At 35.4% G+C, this 21,859-nt stretch overlaps 1 protein-coding gene across 1 annotated transcript in view; it reads right to left on the bottom strand.

Moving 5' to 3' along the window:
• The window catches only part of MED13 (mediator complex subunit 13), a 94,158-nt gene that overhangs the window by 62,364 nt on the left and 9,935 nt on the right, over positions 1 to 21,859 (bottom strand). The window contains exons 3-8 of the mRNA XM_090257652.1: positions 20,569 to 20,737; positions 4,899 to 5,044; positions 3,543 to 3,740; positions 1,911 to 2,105; positions 1,245 to 1,407; positions 972 to 1,082 (exon numbers count right to left, since the gene is read on the bottom strand). Of these exons, the coding sequence (XP_090113778.1) occupies positions 972 to 1,082; positions 1,245 to 1,407; positions 1,911 to 2,105; positions 3,543 to 3,740; positions 4,899 to 5,044; positions 20,569 to 20,737 (982 nt within the window). The remainder of the gene's footprint in view (positions 1 to 971; positions 1,083 to 1,244; positions 1,408 to 1,910; positions 2,106 to 3,542; positions 3,741 to 4,898; positions 5,045 to 20,568; positions 20,738 to 21,859) is intronic.

The raw sequence follows: 21,859 nt of genomic DNA, 5'->3' as shown, positions 1-21,859 counted from the left end.
GCCCACCTATTTGCTCACAAGTCCTGATTAAGTGGTCTTAATACTATTACTTGTTTACTTGATTGCAAAAGCATATGACCTACCTTTAATCTGTAGAATAAAATAAACTCTAAGCAATATAATCTTAATGCCTCTAATAATATAATTTAACCAAAGCCCCCAATATGTAAAACAAATACAACTGCCTAAAGAATTCCAAGTTCATAATTCTTCTACCTATCTTTCAACCAATACAGTCCATTACAAAGCTTTCGTTTTTACAGTACAGTTTTGGTCCCATGCTGAATTTTACTTTGCAGATCTTATTTCAGCACTTCACCTACAGTTTGCGCAAAGGGATATTATACAGAAACTACTGCACAAACCCTATATGATACTTAGTATTAAAGACTGTAGAAATTTTTATCTGGTATATATCATCTTTTTTCTGAGAACTCTGGGAGAAATTTCTCAGGCATAAGAGCACCTATGAACACTTTTCAAGAAATGTGTGTGCCTTTTATGTTATAGATGTTATATATATTATAATAAAGTATAAACTTCTATTTAGCTGTGAAACCAAACTTTCACAGTCCAGCCCTAATACCTGTGTAAGAACTTAAAGCATACATTTGTATGTACTTTCATTATCAGCTCTGAATTACTAAACTTTTTTTTCTCAAATTTTCTCTTTTGCCTCTGGCCAGGTAGCTCAGTTGGTGAGCGCATCGTTCCAAAACACCATGATTGTGAGTTCAATCCCAGTCAGGGCATACTTAGAATCAACCAATGAAAGCATAAGTAAACAGAAAAGTCAACATTTCTCTCTAAAAATCAATAAATTATTTTTTTTCTTTTTGAAAAATACCCTAACAGACTATGTTTATATAAGCTTCCTCAGAGTGGGGCATAAAAGTATTCCATAGTATGAGAAACTACCACACGCATATATGTATATAGATATCAACTGATAAACAGAAAAACCAATGTACCTCAAACAGCAGCAATTTGTTCTTTGTGTGGCTTCAACAAAATCCCAGGATGCTACTTTATCAGCTATCTCTTCTTCACACAGACCACCTGATGAAGCTGAATACTTCCTCCTAAGTTTTGAAATTACAAAATTATTTAGAATTCATAAAATTTTCTGTAACTCTGAATTAGGCATTAAAATTAAATTTTAAAAAAATCAGTTTTTTAATACTATTTACGAGTAACTATTATACCAACATGTAATTTTAAAACTTGTAAATGAAAGCACATACTTGTTCTGTGCTCTGTTCATATTGCATTCTTGCCAAACTCTATCCACCACGTGACTGGCTAATTTTCTGGGTATTTTCCCACCATGATGGCTAGTACTATCCGAGTTGAAGCCATCAGATACTGAAGAAAATTTGACCCATTTCTGGGCAGACTGAGGATCAACTGAAAACAAACAAAAAAGAATAAGCTGCAGAAGAATAAAGGTAGGTTTAAAATAATATTATCTGGGTTTAAAAAAATTAATTAGTTATACAACTTGCCCCAGCTACCTGGTAAGCCTACTTATATTTTGAGGCAAAAAACACTCTTACTTCAATTGACATATACAAGTAGAAAGCAAAAAATCTGAACAGGGGATGTGAATTGGATGACAGTGTTATATAACATTTATTTCCTTACTTGGAGAATTAAATGGTAGTTATATAGAAAGGAGTTCCTAATTTTAAAAAATACACTGAGTACTTAATGCTGATAGGGCATCATGCCTGCAGCTTGCTCTCAAATGGTTCAGAAGAAGACCAATGATGTTAACAGTTTGAGAAATATGGATAAGGGAATTCTTTGTACTGTATTTGCAAACTTTCCAATAAGTTTTAAATTAAATGTTTACTATGTTTAAAAAAAGACTTAATGACTAGAGCTAACAAAACAAATTATAACAATACCTGTCTGGACTTCCTCGGGAGATGTAGGTGGTGTAAGAGTAACCGAAGACATAGCAGGATCTCTTGTGGAAGCAGGCACTTGGTGGACACCCAAGCAAGAAGATGAACAGTGAGAGGATCCCACAGAGCTGGGAGTAGGAATGTCTGACTGAGAAACTAGAACAAAGCATGCTGGGTAGATCATTCGGACACCAGCTAAAAGGAAAAAGACAGGAAAATCAATTACTACTGTGATTGTAGTGGAATTCGTTTCACTCAAGAATAGTGTAAAGGAACAACAGATACAATATAATCACATTTAAGTAACAATATATTTAATGTACCTTTTATAAATATATGTTCTTTTGACATAGGTGTTTCTGGAAGAAATCACAAGAAGTTGTTGCTAGTGAGAGAGACTTAGAAGGAAGCAGCTTACTCTTTTCATTTTTGGATTTTCTAGTCTTGAATGCGTATTATTTCCTTTTAAATCATTATTTGCATATTTGACAAACTATAAGGTGTATTAAGTTTTATTTTAAAGTTTATAGCAAAGGTTATCTGGACATTAAAATTACGGACCATTTTCTGTTTTCTTATTTATATGTCTCTATTTTAAAAGCCTAATATATGTCTGTGTTTTATGTCTGTTTTTGACACTATTCTGATAGTAATGTATTTATTGAAATTGAATGTCGATATTTTTATTAAAAAACCCAAAACCACAAATAAGGCAATCTCCATATATAACATTACCATATGATTCCATTAAACACAGTGCTGCAGATTCTAATCCCAATTATCTGCTCAACTATACATTCCCCACACTCTCATGTCTAAGGTGGAGTATATATCTTCATCACATTGTTAGGTTTGGCTTTGTAACTTGCTCTGGAATGTAAATGCATGTGATATATGTCACATCCCAATTGGAGCTTTAATTTAAATGTGATTGCAGAATCAGCACAGCCCCTCTTATTTCTGTCCTCTGCCTTGAGATTAGCAGGTCCCAAATACAGTTTACCATGTTAACGTAAGTCCCTGAAGGAAAAGACATTTAGAATACAGCCAGTCTGAACAGAGATGACCTGGGCAGGACAGATGAAATACCCAAGTTCTTTAACTATATATTATATTCTGCCTTTTAAATTATCAGAAGTGACAGCATAACCAAATTTTAAATATTGCATAACATAGTTTGTCAACTTTTCAGCCTCCAAATATTCATTCACAATTATTTTCTTCCAACCTTTAGCATGCTTTCCTTTAAGCAGACTGTATTTCCCTGCCCCGATGACTTTGGCTTGACCATGTGACTAGTTTTGCCTAATGGAATGTGAGTAGATGTAACCTTGTAGAAGCTTTAAATTACACTTACATGGTTAGACTGAGTCCCTGTTATTCCTCTGTTCTTATAAGAACAGCATGTCCCAGATACTGGGTACTCTTTGAACCTAGGCTGCAGTATAAGAAAATACAAGGAGCCAAACCACAAGCAAGCAGCAGCCCTTTAGTAGTGTGAGCATGAAATAAGGAAGAAATAAATGTTTAGTGTTGAAAGCCACTAAGGTATTACAGTTACTTATTACTCAGCAAAATCTAATACATGCAGTCACATATTTTCCCCTTAGGATTAATACTCAGAATCCGTACCAACAAGAACTTCTACTGCAGCTAAAGAGTCATCTTCCCAATCCATATCTTCCTGTTTTTCTTCGGACATCTCCTTCAAACAAGATGAGATAGGATAGAACTGTTTCCATTCACCAATTAATTTTTTTGTAGCTGAATCGGACATCTTGAATGCCTGTCCTGTGAGGGTGCCATTTAGTCCGAATGGGCTTAAGATAACTAGAAACCCAAAACAGAATCAAGTAAGTAACTAAAGACTGTTAACTCCAAATAAGATCACATTGAACAGTGTGGCAAGTAATTATGCAATTCTAAAAAAGTTAAAAGAAAGCCATAATGATCATTTCTGAGAAAATAAATTTATTGTACTTCATAATTGTGAAGATAAGTACAACACTGAGTTTATTACAAAAACTTACAATTTGTCTACCCCAAAACCTCAGATGGACAGAATTTCACAATGAACTGCAAATATTTGTATATCCTACAACTTATCCTGACTTCGCTAAGGAAAAGCAATTAACAGGAATAACAATGTGAATATATAAATCTAAATAGTTACTATGTAATGGTACATACATTTTTCAAAAACCAAACTAAGCTTAGACAGTCCTTAAAAACAAATCAACAATCTTATAAAGTATTTCCTCCAAATAAATTATACCAAAGTCACTGTGTTAAATTTTGAAAATAACTTATGTAACCTGACAAGCAAGATGACCAGGAAAACATAAACACATATGTCTGCTAGTTGCTTTTTTAAAAAAATATTCTTTAAAATACACTGCCATTCAAGTACAAGAATTTTAAAAATAGTATCAGTATTACAAAACTTATTTCATTGACTTAGTACTCTAATAGGGAAGAAAAACGTAAACTACATCAGAATCATCATTAGGCTAAATCTCATTAATCCCTAAATGTCAAATTACCAACTTCAATAAGAATTTTCTTTATTGACGTAGGTACTGACAGATAACCAACTCATCTTGTAAAGAGACGATGTACCTCTCGTAAACTTACAATATCAATAAATACAGTGAAATACTCTTTAAGAAAAATAATTTTCTTGAAACAACAATAAAGGATCAAATACCTAAGCCATCAAAATAATCTACCTTGGTTCTGGCTGGTGTGGCTCAGTAGATTGAGCACCGGCCTATGAACCAGGAAGTCACTGGTTCGATTCCCAGTCAGGACACAAGCCTGGGTTATAGGCTGGGTCCCCAGTTGGGGATGTGCAAGAGGCAACCCCACATTGATGTTTCTCTCTCTCTCTCTCTCTCTCTCTCTCTCTCTCTCTCTCTCTCTCTCTCTCTCTTCCTCTCTTTCTAAAAATAAATAAAATCTTAAAAAAAGAAAAAGAAAATAATCTACCTTGAAATGGGCTATTAGACTGTTGAGCAAGGGTGATATGCTCTTCACTAAGAAGGTACACAGGTTGATGTTGGTTAATTTCCACACTTGTACAAACATTGCTGTCTCCATGCAAGAAAAAGGTGAAAGAGCAGGACAAGTGTTCACTAATAAAGAAAAAAAAGTTGTATTTTAGTGATATAATGCCAAAAAATATTAATTTGCTTTCCTTTAATATGAAGTTATACCACAACTATGCACAATCTCTTTAACCCAGAAATTCTACTTCATCATCTGAAGGAAAAAAAAGTATCACAGATATGAGCAAAGATTTAGCTATAAGAAATGTTCTTTACAGCACTACTTATAGTAGAAAAACAGCAAATAGAGAAACCAGTTAAATAAGTTAGGTCACAAACACATAATTATAATATAGCCACCAAAATAAGTAAAGGTGGGGACGGGGTTTAATGGAAAGGGTAGGCTACCAAAATATACAGTCTCAATTTTTTTAGAGAAAAGTTTCTTTGGTGAAAAAAGTCTAGGTATGCAACAGAATTAAGGGTAACCTAATATTTATTTTGTTCATTTCTCCTCTCTATAAAAAAGTACTAATAAATTTCCTCATTTTATTATTTCTGAAATTCGGTTGCATGCAAACAATCAAGCATTAAATGTACTGTCCTTCCCCCAGCCCCAATGAAGTTATTTTAAAGCAATGATGGCTCTCACAATTGAAGGCATCCTAGAATCAAAGCTACATACAAAAGAGACAATCTTATACAATTTAGATACGGCCTGGTATACAGCTAGAAAAATAATAGTTCTCAAGTAAAAGAATGCAGAAAGATCAAGTGGCCCAGAAGAAAATATTGTACACTAAGAAGAATCTGCTTTTCTTATCCCTTCTCCACACATTTATCTTAATAATGCAACTTAACCAGTTATTTAAAATATAACAATGAGCTCAATACCTGTTGGATGTATCTATAAGCCCTCTTGATATTTCTGGATAAGGCAAGGGCATATTAAACTAAAACTACGGTATAGTAAAAGTAATACTAAAACTAACAAGTGGGAAAACAGAAGGTAGAAAAGAGGGAAAGAGTAATGCAGAGCTGAGAATGTCTTCACTGAATATACACAGAGTGGGGCAAAAACTGGATTACAGCTGTTCGTATGGAAAATACAATAATTAATAATACAAGAATAAACTGTTTCACGTCCTCACAACTATAAACATACTTTTGCCCTACCTTGTATTAGGGAGCCAACAAGTAAGGTCTGAAGTTGACAGAACAAGAAAATGAAATTTAAGCTTATCATTCAAGGTAAAAAGAAAAGCTGGAAATAATGTATCTAAAACCAATATAGCTAAAAAAAAAAAATCCTATCTTCTATGGTAAAGATTAGGATGTAGTGTCTATAATTGATTAATCAAGGTCTAGAGTAAAGCTTTCTGGAATTATGGCAGTAACTACCAGAAGCATAAATTTAAAAATTTTAAAAACAAAACCTGGTTACTTCCAGGGAATGGGACTAGAGTGATTAAGAGCAACCTTAAATTTTTATAATACCATTCTGTGCTGCTTAAATCATATTACCTTTTAAATTTTTAAAAAATTTATGAATTCTATATATCAACCCCTTTTCCCATTGAAGGGTCCTGGCACCCTTGTCAAAGATCATTTGAACACTACATGAAAAAAAGTTCTAAACTTCATTCTGTTCCATTGGTTTACTATCTGTCTTCATGTCAGTACCACACCTCTTTTATTACTGTAGCTTTGTATTATGTTTAAAAAAAATTTTTTTTAATCCTCACCCAAGCACATTTTTTCATTGCTTTTAGAGAGGGAGGGAAACATCCAATGGGAAAGAGAAACATCGATCAGTTTCCTCCCGCATGTGCCCTGAGCAGGGATCAAACCCACCACCTTTTGGTACACAGGACAATGCTCCAATCAAGCCACACCGGCCAGGGCTGTATTATGCTTTGCTCAGCCCTCTCTTTACCCAGGGTCTTTGGTGTGATTTCGTAGCTCTTCCCATTAGAAGTGAATTATACTTCCCCAACCCTTGACTCAGACTGCTTTGTGACCTCTGGCCAAGCAGAAGCTTGAAATGCGTTTATGCAATCCAGCTTGTCCTCCAGTGCTTCTTTCATCACCATAAAAGCAGCCCTGGCTAGCTCAATGGTCTAAGGTGGATGAGGATCATGGAGTGCACCTCTACTGAACCTATAGTTTATAGTGTAAACTAGACTGGCTAATCTGTTTGACCTGCAGATTAATAACAATACATAACTGATGTTTTAAGCCCCTATGTTTTGGGGGTGGTTTGTTACATAGCAATAGCTGATACAGAAATTGGCATTGGCTTTGGGACCAGATCACTGGTAGCAAGGTACATAAAGACACTGAAAAATGGTGAGAAAATTATTATGGGGGCTAAGAAAATGGCAAACCCATTTTATGTAACAAAGAAATACTTCATAGCAATGTTGCCTAAAATAATCTGGAAGGCAGAAGATGTGCCTGATAAATTTACAGAGTTGGGGGAACAGATAAAGTCAAAATATAATTTGCTTGACAGCAGCCATACTTGATAGAGTACTAAAAGAAAAGACCTCAGAAAAGAACTTGCTGGTTTGCAAGCATAATTTAGAAAGAATACAGACAGCCCAGGGCTAGAAAATAAAGTGTTTTGCAACAAAGTGATGGTGTGCCTATGAACAAAGCCTCAAGGAAAAAAACGACCAAATCAAGAGTGTGACTCTTAAAATCCTGTGTTAAGATTATGAACATGATTCTTGAAACTAATTGAGACACCGGGATTTTTAAAACTTACCCCTATGTCTCCACATACATTCTTTTCCATAGAAGGTGTCCAATGTAAACAAACACATGTATAACTAGTTCTGTTACTGTATGTTGGAAGGCACATGTAGCCATATTAGTGCTTTTCTTTCCAGTATCCCCTTTTGACACAATTTTTCTATAATTAAGGTTGAGTTATAGACCATATAAATACACAGTATGTCCTGGAAGGGTGGCTCAGCTGGTTGTGAGCGTCATCCCATACAACAAAAGGCTGTGGGTTCGATCCCCGGTTGGAGTGCACTGGGGAGGCAACCCAACGATGTGTCTCTCTCACACTGATGTTTTCCTACCCCCCACCCCCAAAATCAATTTAAAAAATCCTTGGGTGTGAGGGGAGGGGAGGGGAGGGGAGGGGAAAGGAGAGGAGGGGAAGAGAGGGAAACGGAGGGAGGAGGGTGGGTGGAAGGGAGAAAGGAAGGGAAGAATACACAATATAATTTCTGAATAGTATTTTTATTTTAGTGAACCACTAACGTTTCGCTTCTGAGAGGGATATGCCCATTAAATGTATTGACACAAAAGAGGCAGAAATAAATTTTCAAGGCATTTTTTTTCTCTAAACAATAAAAAAGGGCATAGAATTTAAAGTTAAGAGAAAAAATGCTTTAAAAAAATAAGAAAATTTTATATTAAATTGGTTAGAATAACTATATATTTTTTAACATTACAAGCTTTTTAAGGTTTTTCAGGAAACTTAAGAAGACAAATATTTCTTAGTAGAGAAGATAAAATTTAAGTGTTGAAAGGGGGGTGTACTAACTAAAACTACTTATGTCAAGGAAAACATTTAAGGAAGTGACTCAAGCAAGAATAATCTACTACGTAGAGAAATTGTAATTTGATTAGTCTTAGAGATCAAGTAAGTATGCTGTACAAATGATTATGAATGCCGTGTGCTTACTCAGTAACTGAACAGCAGATTTAAAAATCTGAATTGCAAATACTTCCAACAACATTTGCAAGTATAAGCAACAACCTAAAACAGTCTGATGCTCTTTATCTTTAAAAGACAAAGGCTAGGAGACCTGAATTTTATATCCTCGCATTTACTGTTCTTTTAATCAGTGAAGTATAGTTCTTAAAAATACAGCTTTCAATTATGTGTTTCATTTCATACATAAAATATTAAATGAGAATAAAAAACAATACTCAAAGTGGATTTTTGCTATCACATAAAAAGTACATAATGTGACTAAAAATTTTCCTGAACAGATTATTATAATCTGGGAAATGTTAAAAAGAAGTACATTACTTAAATTCTAATAAGTATTATTTAGAAAAATAAATGTAATCTGACATATACAAAAATTATGGCCCGTAAAAATAAAGGCTGAATATTGTCTTTCCATAAGTCCAATGAGCATTTGACCATCTCAATAACTTTTAAATTAGAAAAGACAATTTGGCTTTGCTGTAGAACAATCCATTAGTCTCCAAGGGGTCTTTGTAAAAACCCAATATTCCAACAGGCATATTGCTCAAACAATCCTCACCTCTGTTTATCTGCATTGCCCTGTACCCGCCAGCAGCTCTCAATTCCAGTTATCTATGGTGAAAGTAAAACATCCCCTCATATACTGCTAGCATATTCCCAGGTAAGGGTTGGCAAAAGCAGGTATACAGTTGTGAGTACGCAAAGAGCAGTTTATTCTTGTATTATTTATTGATTATTGTATTTTCCACATGAACAACTACAAACCTACTTTTTCCACCCCTGTACAAGAATGGTTTAAAATAACCCAAGTTTGTGCACGACCTTGCAGAAAAAACCAAACATCCTAAATATGGAATAAAATTTCTGAAATTCTTATATTAAGGGCAACAGTCTAGTCAGAAAATTTCATAGAACAAAAAAATGGTAGGTAATAGTGCCATACGAAATTCAGAGTAGCTCTTCTTTCAAGGAGAGATATCGTAAGTACTGAAATTAAGAAAGATTCTTTATTTCTAAGACAGAAAATGAAAACACACTTACAGATTAAAGCTAGCTGTTCTATAAAGTTAAATGTGCTTCAGAAGGAGCCATATCTAATCTATTTTTAGCATTTGTTAGGTGGGAACAGAAAAAGAAATCCTATTTTGCTGGTAAAGAATTCAAGGCACAAAGAAATTAGATGGCTTAAGATCATAAAACTAGTAAAGGGAATGTTGGCTTAGAGCCCTAGTCATCTTAAAGGCCAATTAAAAACGGGCAAAGGACAGACATTTATCCGAAGAATTGTACTAATGGCCATCAAGCACAAGGAAAAATGCTCAACATCATTAATCATTAAGGAAATGCAAAGCAAAACTACAATAAGATACTACTTCATACCCATTAAAGATAGAAAGGAGGAGGAGGAGGAGGAGGAGATGAGGGGAAAGGGAAAAGAGGAAAAAGGAAAAGGAAAGAAGAGGAGGATGTGGAGAAATTGGAACCCTCCTGGCATTGCTGATGGGAATGCAAGATGGTGACGCCACTATGAAAGAGAAAGTCTGGTGAGTTCTTAAAAAGAAAAAAACCTAACATAAAGTTACTATATGATCCACCAATTCCACTTTGGGTATATCCCCAAAGAACTGAAAGCAAGGACTTGAACAGCAATATTTATAGCAGCATTATTCAAAATAGACAAAAAGTAGTAACAACCCAAATGTCCACTACCAGATGAATCAATAAACAAAATGTGGTATAAAAATATAATAGAATGTTATTATGCCATATAAAGGAATAAAACTGTGGTGCACACTACAAGATGCGTGCAAACCTTCAGGGTATTATACTAAGTGAAATAAGCCAGACACAAATATTGTATGAGTCCACTTATATACGATACCTGGGACAGTCAGAGATATAAAGTAGCATGGTAGTTACAGGGACTGGGAGGAGGGGAAGATAAAGTTACTGTTCAATGGCAGATTTTCAGTTAGAGATGATGAAGTTTTGCAGATAGTGGTGATGGCTGCACAACGGTGGGCAAGTAGTTAATGCCACTGAGCTGGACAATGAAACGTGGATAAAATGGTAAATTTGGTGGTGTATATTTTGCCACCATTAAAAAAAAAAAAAAAAAGAAACTCATTCTAATTCCTAGATTATTCCATTAATTCAATAGTTTCCAAACCTGTCTTTCATTAGAATTATGTGGAGATCCTTTAAAAATTCCGAAGGCCACACTCTCAGGTTAAAACACAAGCACCAGTAATTTTCAATCTCTCAAGGCAATTCTACACCCAGACAAGTTTGGGAACTACCGCATTAAACTATTACTTCTGTAGTCCTCACAATAATTTTTTAAATTTCTTAAATTTACAAGTACAATTTAAATACCTGGTATATATTTAAAAATATTTTTTTTAGAGAGGGGGGAAGGAGGGAGAGAGGGAGAGAAACGTCAATGTGCGAGAGAAACATCGACTGGTTGCCTCTGGCCCACCCCCAAGTGGAGATCTGGCCCACAACACTGGCATGAGCCCCGAGACTGGGAATCAAACCAGCAACCTTCCAGTTCATAGTCCGGCACTCAATCCACTGAGCCACACCAGCCAGGGCAGTATCTGGTATTCTTAACATATGCCCTCGAAGAAAGGGTCCATTTTAAAATTCAGGAGATAAAACATCAGTGAATTTTGTATATACTTCTGCTCACTTAGTAAACACATTACTACCCTTATACAGTGAAGAATTCTTAGAAAGCAACAACATATTATTCTGGTTTACTACTTCAAGTGCTCTGCAAATACTCTTTAAAAATCTTGTATTTCCCCAATATAAGTAATTTTTAAGTATTCTGGTTTATTATTTCCTATCATTTTAAAAAGATATAGGAACAGCCCTGGCCACAGGGCTCTCAGCTCTTTGGAACATTGTTCCATGAGTTGAAGGGTTGCCAGTTCAATTCCTGGTCAGGGCGCATGGCTGGATTGCGGGTTCCATCCCTAGTTGGGGCGCATACAGGAGGCAACCAATTGATGTTTCTCCCTCACATGGATGTCTGTCTGTCTCTCTCCCTTCGTTTCTCTGTTTCTCTCCGCCTCTCCACCTACCTTTCTCTCTTTCTCAAAAACAACGGAAATATGTCTTCAGGTGATGATTTTAAAAAATAACGTAAGTACATAAGTTATAGTGGTCTACAGGGTCCACAATCTGTCTCATAAATTTCATACCCCATAACCCAGCTCCAAGACTTGCAAGCTTTATGACCTTGGACAAGTTACTTAACCTCTCTGTGCTTCAGGTTTAACAACCGTAAAACTGGAGTACTACGGGGTCACTGTGAGAACTGAGATAGTACTAATTTCAAATGCTGCTTAGTTCTGCTTAGGCAAAGGTTTCTCACTCCCTTCTCCCCTTCAGAAAAAAAAAAAATCTGTAATATGAATCATAATAAGAAATGATAGTAAGAAAAGCTTAACTGGGAGGAAAAGAGAGGAGAAAGAAGTCTTCCTTAGCACTAAATTTTTCTCATAAATGTTTCTGGAAAGCATAAGAATGTGAAACACTGACCATTCTAATCCTAATGACTCAGGCATCGTAGAGAATTTCATGGGTCATAAGTACTATTATATCATCACTTAATATTTCAGAAATAAAATGCATAGTAATCCTGATGACAGACCAGCACAGACAGGCTGCAGGGAGGAAAGAAGACAGTAACTATGCTCTACCTGGCAACCAATGGGTACCTTGACATAAAGTGGAGGTTTCTCCACACTCACAATTTAGCATATATTTCCAAGAGGCTTTGCAGACCAGATAGGAGATATCTTTTATCAATAAACACTACCCAAGCTCAGCTGGTCTTAAAGTCCTAGAATTGTCCTATTAATGCAATAGCCAGTATACAGACACAACTATTAAGCACATGACATATAGCCAGTCCAAATTCAGATGTACTCTAAGTACAGAATATAACTATATTTCAGACTTATTAAAAAAAAAAAAGCAAAACATCTCTACTATCTTTTACACATTTCATTACATGCAGAAATGATATTTTAAATATACTAGGTAAAATTGTTAAAATTAACCTCACTTTTAAAAACTTTTTTAATGTATCTACTAAAAGACTTAAAATTATATATGTTACATTACATTTCTGTTGGTCAGTACTTCCTTAGAAGACAAAAAGAGGGGAAATAAGTCCTTAAAAAACATAACAGTGATACCTCTTAATTTCCCTTATAAGTTCACATTTTCAGAGGTATTCAGAAACCCAACCAAAGAACACCACAAAGCTATATCAAATAGCTAATGTATCTCCAGAGGAGATTTAAATCTTACAGTGCTTTTATTTAAATAAAATATTGGAAAAGCCACAAGTGTGGTGAAAGATAAACATAGCTTTATGGGTGAATTTAGGTATATTCTTTCATGTATTGCCTTAAAAACAAACACAATTTCGATCTCAACCAACCTCTTTAGTGAAGCTCTCAAAATATTGTGTTAATTATAAGTGTCAAGACTCTGGTGTAAGAACATCACCCAAAAGAACTTTCTGCAATGACAGAAATATTCTACATCTATACTACTGAATACCAGACATAGGAGCACTTGAAATGTGGCTTGGGCAACTAAGAAAATGAATTTTAATTTTAATTTTATTTTTTCAATTATGTAATTGAAATTTCAATAGCAACAAGAGGCTGGTAGCTACTACACTGAACAGTATAGTTTTAGAACTTCTTTTAAAGGAAAAAAAGATTACATTTCCTTATTCTGCCCTAATATTCTAGTTTACAATTAATTCCATACAAATGCTTAGGGATACTCCTTCCTGTGAACTTCTTTACTTGCTTCACTGCACAAGACCAAAAATATCTCCATGGACCGGGTTCTTTGCTAATACTTAACCTTTAATTCCAGGACCCAAAATAAGGGCTTAGAACATACAGGACCAGATATCTGATGCTATCACATTTTTGTCATGTATTCAGCAAGGATTTACTTATCCTATCCTGTGTGTGCATGTGTGTGTGCATCCTATCTTGCCTTTTAAAATTGAGATTAAATATAACTATCTTACATAGTAGAGTAAAAATCTCCAAGTAGATTTATCAACTCAGCAATATATTTTTTTCCCATAGTAATTAATTAGCCAGTCAAGATGGAGGCGTAGGTAAACATGGCTCTCCTCCTCACACAACCACAGCAAAAATTACAACTAGACTACAAAATAAATGTCACCCAGACTGTCAGAAAATCAAACTGTATGGAAATCCGACAACCAAGGAATTAAAGAAGTCATATTCAACTGGACGGTAGGAGGGGTGGAGACGCTACCAGACACAAAAGGGGCGGTTCCACACACACACGTGGTGGATAAAAATCCAGGAGGGACACCTTGGGAATGAGGGATCCCAGCCCTACATCAGACCACCCAGCCCAGGGTTCCAGTGCCAGGAAGGTAAATCCCAATAACTTCTGGCTGTAAAAACCAGTGGCGGTTAGGGAAGCGGAAGAAACTGCAGGATTATCAGGTTTCTCCTCTTGAAAGGGCCCAGCACATACTTAGAACTTACCCAGACTCACTCCCTCTGGGCTCCAGCACCAGGGCTGCAGCTGGAAAGGCACCAGTGGCATATGGGGAGAAAATGAAGTGTCTGGCATCAGGGCGAGTGCCAGGAAACAGCTTCATCCTGGATACAACTCCAGAGGCCAGGCAATGGCATTGTCCCCTTTCTAACCCCTCCCCTACAGAAAACCACAGAGCAGAAGAGTCCATCAACCTGGTTCACACAGGTTGCCCTGCCCTAGCAATTACCTAAGGCTCCACCCAATCCAACTTACCAGTGCACTTTTCTGAAATAGGCCACACTACTAAGACAGGGAGTCAAAGCAGCTCTACCTGATACATAGAAACACACATAGGGAGGCTGCCAAATGAGGAGACAAAAAAAGTATGACCCAAATGAAAGAACAGAACAAAACTTCAGAAAAAGAACTAAACAAAATGGAGATAAGCAATGTATCAGAGTCAAAGAGTTAAAAACACTGGTTATTAGGATGCTCAAGGAAATTGCATACTTCAAAAGCATAAGAAAGACCCAGGTAGAAATGAACATTACACTAAGTGAAATAAAGAAAAACTTACAGTTTACTAATAGTGGAGTGGGTGAAGCCAAGAATAAAATCAATGATTTGGAATATAAGGAATAAAAAAACATTCAGTCAGAAAAGCAAGAAGAAAAAAAGAATTAAAAAATGAGGATAGGCTAAGGAGCCTCTGGGACAACTTCAAATGTACCAATATTCAAATCATATGGGTGCCAGAAGGAGAAGAGGAAGAGCAAGAAACTGGAAATCTATTTGAAAAAATAAAGACTTCCCAAATTTCGTGAATGAAATAGAAATAAAAGTCAGGAAGCACAGAGAGTCCCAAACAAGTTGGACTCAAAGAGGACCACACCAAGACACATCATAAATAAAATGCCAAAGTTTCAAGATAAAGAGAGAATCTTAAATCAGCAAGAAAAGCAGAGCATTACCTACAAAGGAGTTCCCATAGATTGTCTGTCAGCTGATTTCTCAAAAGAAACTTTGCAGTCTAGAAGGGACTTGCTAGAAGTATTCAAAGCGATGAAAAGCAAGGACCTACAGCCTAGATTCCTCTACCCAGCAAAGCTATCATTTAGACTGGAAGGGCAGATAAAGTGTTTCCCAGACAAGGTGAAGCTAAAGGAGTTCATCATCACCAAGTCATTATTATATGAAATGTTAAAGGGAATTATTTAAGAAAAAGAAGAAAACCAAAACTATGAACATTAAAATGGCAATAAATTCACAACTATCAACAACTGAATCTAAAAGAAACTGAGCAAACAAGCAGAACAGAAACAGAATCATAGATATGGAGATCATAGAAAGGGTTATCAGTTGGGATGGGGAAAGGGTAGGATGGGACAAAAGGTGCAGGGATTAAGCAGTACAAATAGGTAGTTACAGAACAGACAGGGGATGTTAAGAACAGTATAGGAAATGGAGTATCCAAGGAACTTATACGCATGACCCATGGACATTAACTAAGGGGGGGAGGGTGCCAGAGAGAATGGGAAGTATGGGGTGGAGGGGGGCAAAGGAGGGAAAATTGGGACAACTGTAATAGCATAATCAATAAAATATATTATAAAAATAAAGAAAAAATATAATTATACGGTACATCTTTAGTTGAGGGAATGGGGTATAATTAAAGTATATATTGAAATCAAATATGTTCCTTATTAACATTATATTCCTATACTATCTCACTGCCACTTAGCAGGCCTCCTATGTCAATACATACTGTAAGATATCGGACCAGCTGTCTTAAAATTTTCTTCTAATATCTCTCTATCTTGTGTAACTTCCTACAAGCATTTATAAAACTCTTACTAAATATACAAATTTAACTGTTAACAAGCTATACTAGATTTAATTCAATATGACAAAAAGCTTAACTGAACACAAACAATGAAGTTCTTTTCAAAATAATCTTATTCAAATGTGCCTGAACATCACAAGTTTGTAACATCTTGCACTAAGGACTATTTAAAACCTACAGTAAGTTACTGGTACTTATTACAGTCCATTTACCTGTGGTTTCACTAGCAAACATAGTGACTACAGTATAGGAAAACACCTGAACCGTTCAAGACGAAAAAAACAATGACAACAACAACAACAAACTGGTTATTCTTTTAACTAAATATCTGAAGATTAGTAATTCTTTTAAATTTCTTGTTAAGTTTGTTCCATGTTTAATTGCCCTGGTAGTTTAGGAGTTCTTTCCAGCTAACATAGCTGTACCACTAGATTTAGTTCTATTTCCTCTCAGCCTCTGAAAACTGTTACAGTTAACCAGACATTATCTACATGGAAGTCCAGATTATGATTAGAAGATAAAAGTCAATATTTAAGGGGAGAAAAAGGAGGAAGAAGAAAATAATATTTATCATCTTATTTTCCCCTTTGTTCAAACAAACCAGTTTCACAGTACAAATTTTCCTCCTTGACAACTGTTCTTTTAGAGTCTTTATACAATTGAACAGTAAACAAAAACAGTATATATGATGCTCCTTAATGGTTTAGCTTCATAATGGCCTAAAAATGCATTAATTTACAATCCAATCTTGATCTACCACCTTCCCAATATCAATTCATTGAATTCAATGGAAAAGTAAGCAGTCCCAAATCATAATTAAAAGTTGAGACTTAGCTGCTTGATATTTTTCTACTTGCTCTTCTAAAGGGAGGGGATGTGGCAGGGAAGTTTCTTGGAAAACAGATTTGAGGTCCAGCATTTATCTTTCTGGATAAAGTCAGTTTCGTACAACTATGCTTCAAGAGTAATTCAAAAGAGCATATACTATATTTCTGGTACCAACCCACTAAGAAATGCAATTTCAATTTAACTCCCCCTTTAAAGGAATCTGCCCATGGAAAACACGATTGCTCAAATACATGGCTAAATAAGCAGAAATCTATTGGATTCACAGAATTCTCCAATATAAAAAGTTGTATTTTCTATTAACAACAGCCTATTAAGAGTTTCTTTCATAAAAAAATAAAGATACCTTCAGTATCTGATTGAATGTATTCACTTACCTCTACTTCTCTGTGAAACCCCCCTCCATACAGAGAGTAAAGGGTAAGAGGGAAGACAAAGGAAATGGTAGAAGTGACAGCAGAAGACAAGAGGTGGCCCCAAAATTTCGGGAGCTAGCCAGCAAAGGCAAAAATAGTAACTGACTTAATAGATAAAGACTAAGGGAATGAAGCTAAGATATAAACTGAATCAAACCACAGAATCCCAGAAAGGCCCAGAAGTTGAAGATACTAGAGTATCTCTGAAGGGAGATGTATGGCATAACTAAAAACAAAAGGAAAGTTCAAATAAATAAGGCTCCGGGATCCACTTCGCCATCCTGTAGACAGGCTCTTTACATTGTTCCAAATCCGTGGAAACCTTAAGAGGTGCTCACTCTATAAAGTAGATGAAACAGGGGGACTCACGCACCCAGAGATATTGAATACAGCTGAGGTGGGTGCATTTAAAATACAGATTAAGTGCAAATCTAAGTCCTATACAAGTAATCCCCAATATTAAGTATACAGGTACAGTACCCTTTGCCTAATAGGCTCCCTAAACATTGACAACAAAGTTTACTCTCTCTAGTCAGGATACTGAAGGACTCCTCTGGGAAAGCTGATTAATTTAAAGTGGTGGGAATAAGGGAAGACAGTCTGTCAGGCAACAGGCACCCAATAAAAATAGCCAAGTCTCTGACCAATCACCCTACTAAAGCCTGCAACTTCATGGCTACTCAATACATAGTACTTCCAATCAGTATTTTAGTGCCCAGAAGTCTTAAGAGCAGGAAAGGAGGTAATTCAAACATTCAGGATCCAAAAATATTACTTCTCATGTACCCCATTCTCAGGAAACTACTGGCGGATGGCCACTACCAAAACACTAAAACAAAAAAAGGAAATATAAGAGCTAGGAGATAAGGAATCCAACACAGACAAGCAAAGGTCATTTTCAAGATGACTGCTGTGACACAGACCTAAAGAACTACCAGTCCAAACTGGAACTCAAGAATGAAGGGCTCAATAGGGATGCTAACAGGAAAGAGAGAGGAAAAAGAAAACCTAATAGATTACACAAACCCCTTAAAGGTAAGGAGGGAAGACTTACACTTCTGACAGATGGTCTAGGGGTGAATTATCTATCAACAGGTACATATATCAGGAGTCAGCAAACCTGATCTGTAAAGAGCTAGGGAATAAATATTTTCAGCTAAATATTGCAGGCTTTGTGAGTCACCTGTCTATCACCACTATACAGCTTTTCTGTAGTGTGAAAGCAGGCATAAAACAAGCCATTAATGAGTGAACATGGCTGTGTCACAGAATAATTATTTACAAAAGGGGGCAGGCTACATTTGCCCTGTTTGGTGGTAATTTACCAACCCCTAAAAGATATTTAAGTGAAAAAAAAGAGATGATCATTAAAATTGGGGAAAACAGAAAGTTGCGGAAGAAATGGAATGGAATCCTAATACGCTATATTGCTCAGCTATAAGTAATATTTAAATAACCATAATAATATAAACAATAGGTATTGTTTTTACCAAATCTTATTAACAACTATACTGACAAGATAAGGAAAGAAAGAAGGGAAAGGAGTGTATACAAGTATGCCAGTGTCCAAGTGGTGGGTATTGGCAGTATTAGGAATAAAATACCTAAACCATCAATTCAAAGTCAACAGATTAATCCTGAATAACTGAAAACTCATAAGTATGTTATCTGCTTTTAAAATTTTTAAATAGATAAGTAAAAGAAAGTTAAAAGAATTAAAAGAGCTTGCCTCTGAGAAACACATCCAATAGTCAGGGCTCAGGACTATAGCTTTTCATTTTAAATCTTGGTAATCCCCTTGATTTCTTAAAACTATATAAATGTATTTAGTGAGCACTGCTAATTGCCTACCTGATATCTATTTCCCCTTCTAATTGCCACTTAATATCTATTCTCCATTTCTTCTTACTAACCAACAGCCTTATTTTGTTCAGAGGGGCAATGTTACCCCCCCCACACACACACACGGTTCTCTTAGTATAGCCAATGATATGTCAACTAAAGTTTCCAGAAAAGAATCTATTTTCTGACCCAAGGGTCAATTCCCTCTTGCTTCTTCCCTTCCGTCCTCTTCCTGCCAGCAATCCACTGTGAGTGAAGTCTGGAGGTATAGCACCCCCTGGGACCGTGAGAATGAAAGTCAAAGGCTAAAGAGGACAGATAGAAAACTCCAGGGAATGCAACTGAATGCATTCCGAACTTGTATAGTTATTTTGTTGACAATAGAGGTTTATTTTGATTTGCAAAGAAGAAAACATGAAAGAGCCTTGATTTTTCCAGGCTTATCTGCTCATCCATTATACTAAAACTCAAAAAGGAAGTATGAAAAAACTCCACATGCACATGAAAAAAGATGTGCACAAGACACAAAAGATGGCATCTCGATAATGATTTCAATAACAAATGTTTACTTCCTATCTTCACATCTTTTAGCAAAACCTATAAATTTCCTTCATTTTCTCTTCTTCCACATCCCAGCTTACACACCACTGTTTCATCTCTTGAAGCCTCAACAACTACTTAATACTGAACCTTCTAACAGTCTGTGCCTTGTATTATTTAAATTACAGAGAATTACAGTAACCTAAAGCTTTTAATTGCAGGGGAAAAGAAGGTATCTTAGTCTTTTGTCTCCATCTAAAACTACTCTACAAATTAATGTCATAGATTTTCTTAATTCAAAGTTTAAGAAAATTATAAACACTCCAAGAGTAAACATCTCTTAGAGAGAAAAACACAAACCTAAATTACTTAAAAGCAAAATGACTTTTGCAAATGTCAAAGGTTAACAAAACCCAAAACATAACCAGAGATTCACTGTGTTTAACAAGTATTAATATTACTTCATTTTAACAGAGTATTGTGAATATACATTTCCACTACTACTAAAAAATAACAAATACTTATTAACAAAATAACATATAAGCTCCTGCTTTCATCACACATTTTTTTCCCTATCATCCCAGAATAAAACTTAGGCCACTGTACTGACACACAGCCTATTCCCACTGCAAGAAAATTCTTAAAATATGTAAAAAAGGGGTGAAGTGGTCAAAGAAAATTAAATACTTATAGTACTTTGCCCAAGTTAATCTTCTAAATACATCTGTTAATATGTTAGCTTGCATTAGTCCATATTTTATATAAAGCCATAAAAATCGACAAACCTAAAAAAATATCAAGTAAGTGTTTAAATAAGATAGCTTACCTTTTATTTATAGGTTTTTCATCTTTCTCATAAGGCTTTACAAACCACTTGCCAATACGTACAAAGTTCCGGTTCATTAAACACCGTTCCAACAGATTGTGAACTGCTTTGAAAAGCAGAGTACGGCATTCATAAGAAAGGCCATTCTCCCAAACTCCATCTTCCTCTTCTACAAGAGAAATGAAAGAAATAAAAAGTAAAGTAGTGGGACTATATCTACTCAGAGCCAAGTAAAAAGTGTTACAGTTTAAACTAAATACATAAGCCCTACTTCACCTGCATATTTAGTTATATTCACTTCTATATCTCTAGACATTAAAATATCAGGTTTCAAAATTACCCCATAAGGAATAAAAGGCCTAAATGCTATTTAGTCTATTAAATTACCTGAAAATGATCTTCCCACCGTATGAAAAGGTAACGCTATATTGCAAATATACTGATTTGGTTTCAGTATCAATGAAAAGGACATCGGTATAACCTGGGAAATAGTAAGCACACTCTATACCTAAGATGCCAATTTCTAAGCTGGTTCACTTGTTAGTTACTCTGTCCTAATTCCTCCAGTCAGTCATTCAGCCTGCCAAAAAAACTAGCCCGTTAATAATTAAATTCAAAACATTTTATGCCCATCAGCATTCTAATCCATGACTCAACTATAAAAATAACTAATAAATAAAAAGGAAGCTTTTGGCTTAAAGCCTAACAAGCAATGCATTATCATCCACCTTAGGTCTCATTTGAACCATATGATTTCTATGATTCAGTATAGGATCCTCTACTTGGGGGAGGAATTAAAAAACTTAATGACTTAAATTTTAAATGGCACTTCTGACAGAAAGTTATAGCTATCTTTACTAACTAGACAGCCTCGGTTTTACTAGCAATCTATTAACCACTCCAAGTTAACTTACAGATACTACTTCAGCATTTTAACTTTTATCATGTTTTAAAAACTGTTACCTCAAATATAATTTATGTACCCTTCCATAGGCTACATACTTATTATTATTGATTTTCAGAGAGGTTGATTACGTGCCGTGACTGAAGACTGAACCCACAACCTTGACATTACGACACTCTAACCAACTGAACTACCCGGCCAGGGCTAGCCTATATACCTTTATAAATATTTTATAAATATTGGTCATCTTCTTTCAATTTAATAAGTGACAAAACCTTTCTTAATTCAACACTAAAAATGTATATACTATACACACACACACAAAAAATAACCTATGATGCTTTTGAATAAAAGCAGAGACATGTATTAAAAGTGACACATGGTTTA

This window comes from Furipterus horrens, unplaced genomic scaffold (assembly GCF_987537825.1).
Source record: "Furipterus horrens unplaced genomic scaffold, mFurHor1.1.pri manual_scaffold_11, whole genome shotgun sequence".
Lineage (NCBI taxonomy): Eukaryota > Metazoa > Chordata > Mammalia > Chiroptera > Furipteridae > Furipterus > Furipterus horrens.
This window is presented reverse-complemented; position numbering and strand designations above follow the sequence as displayed.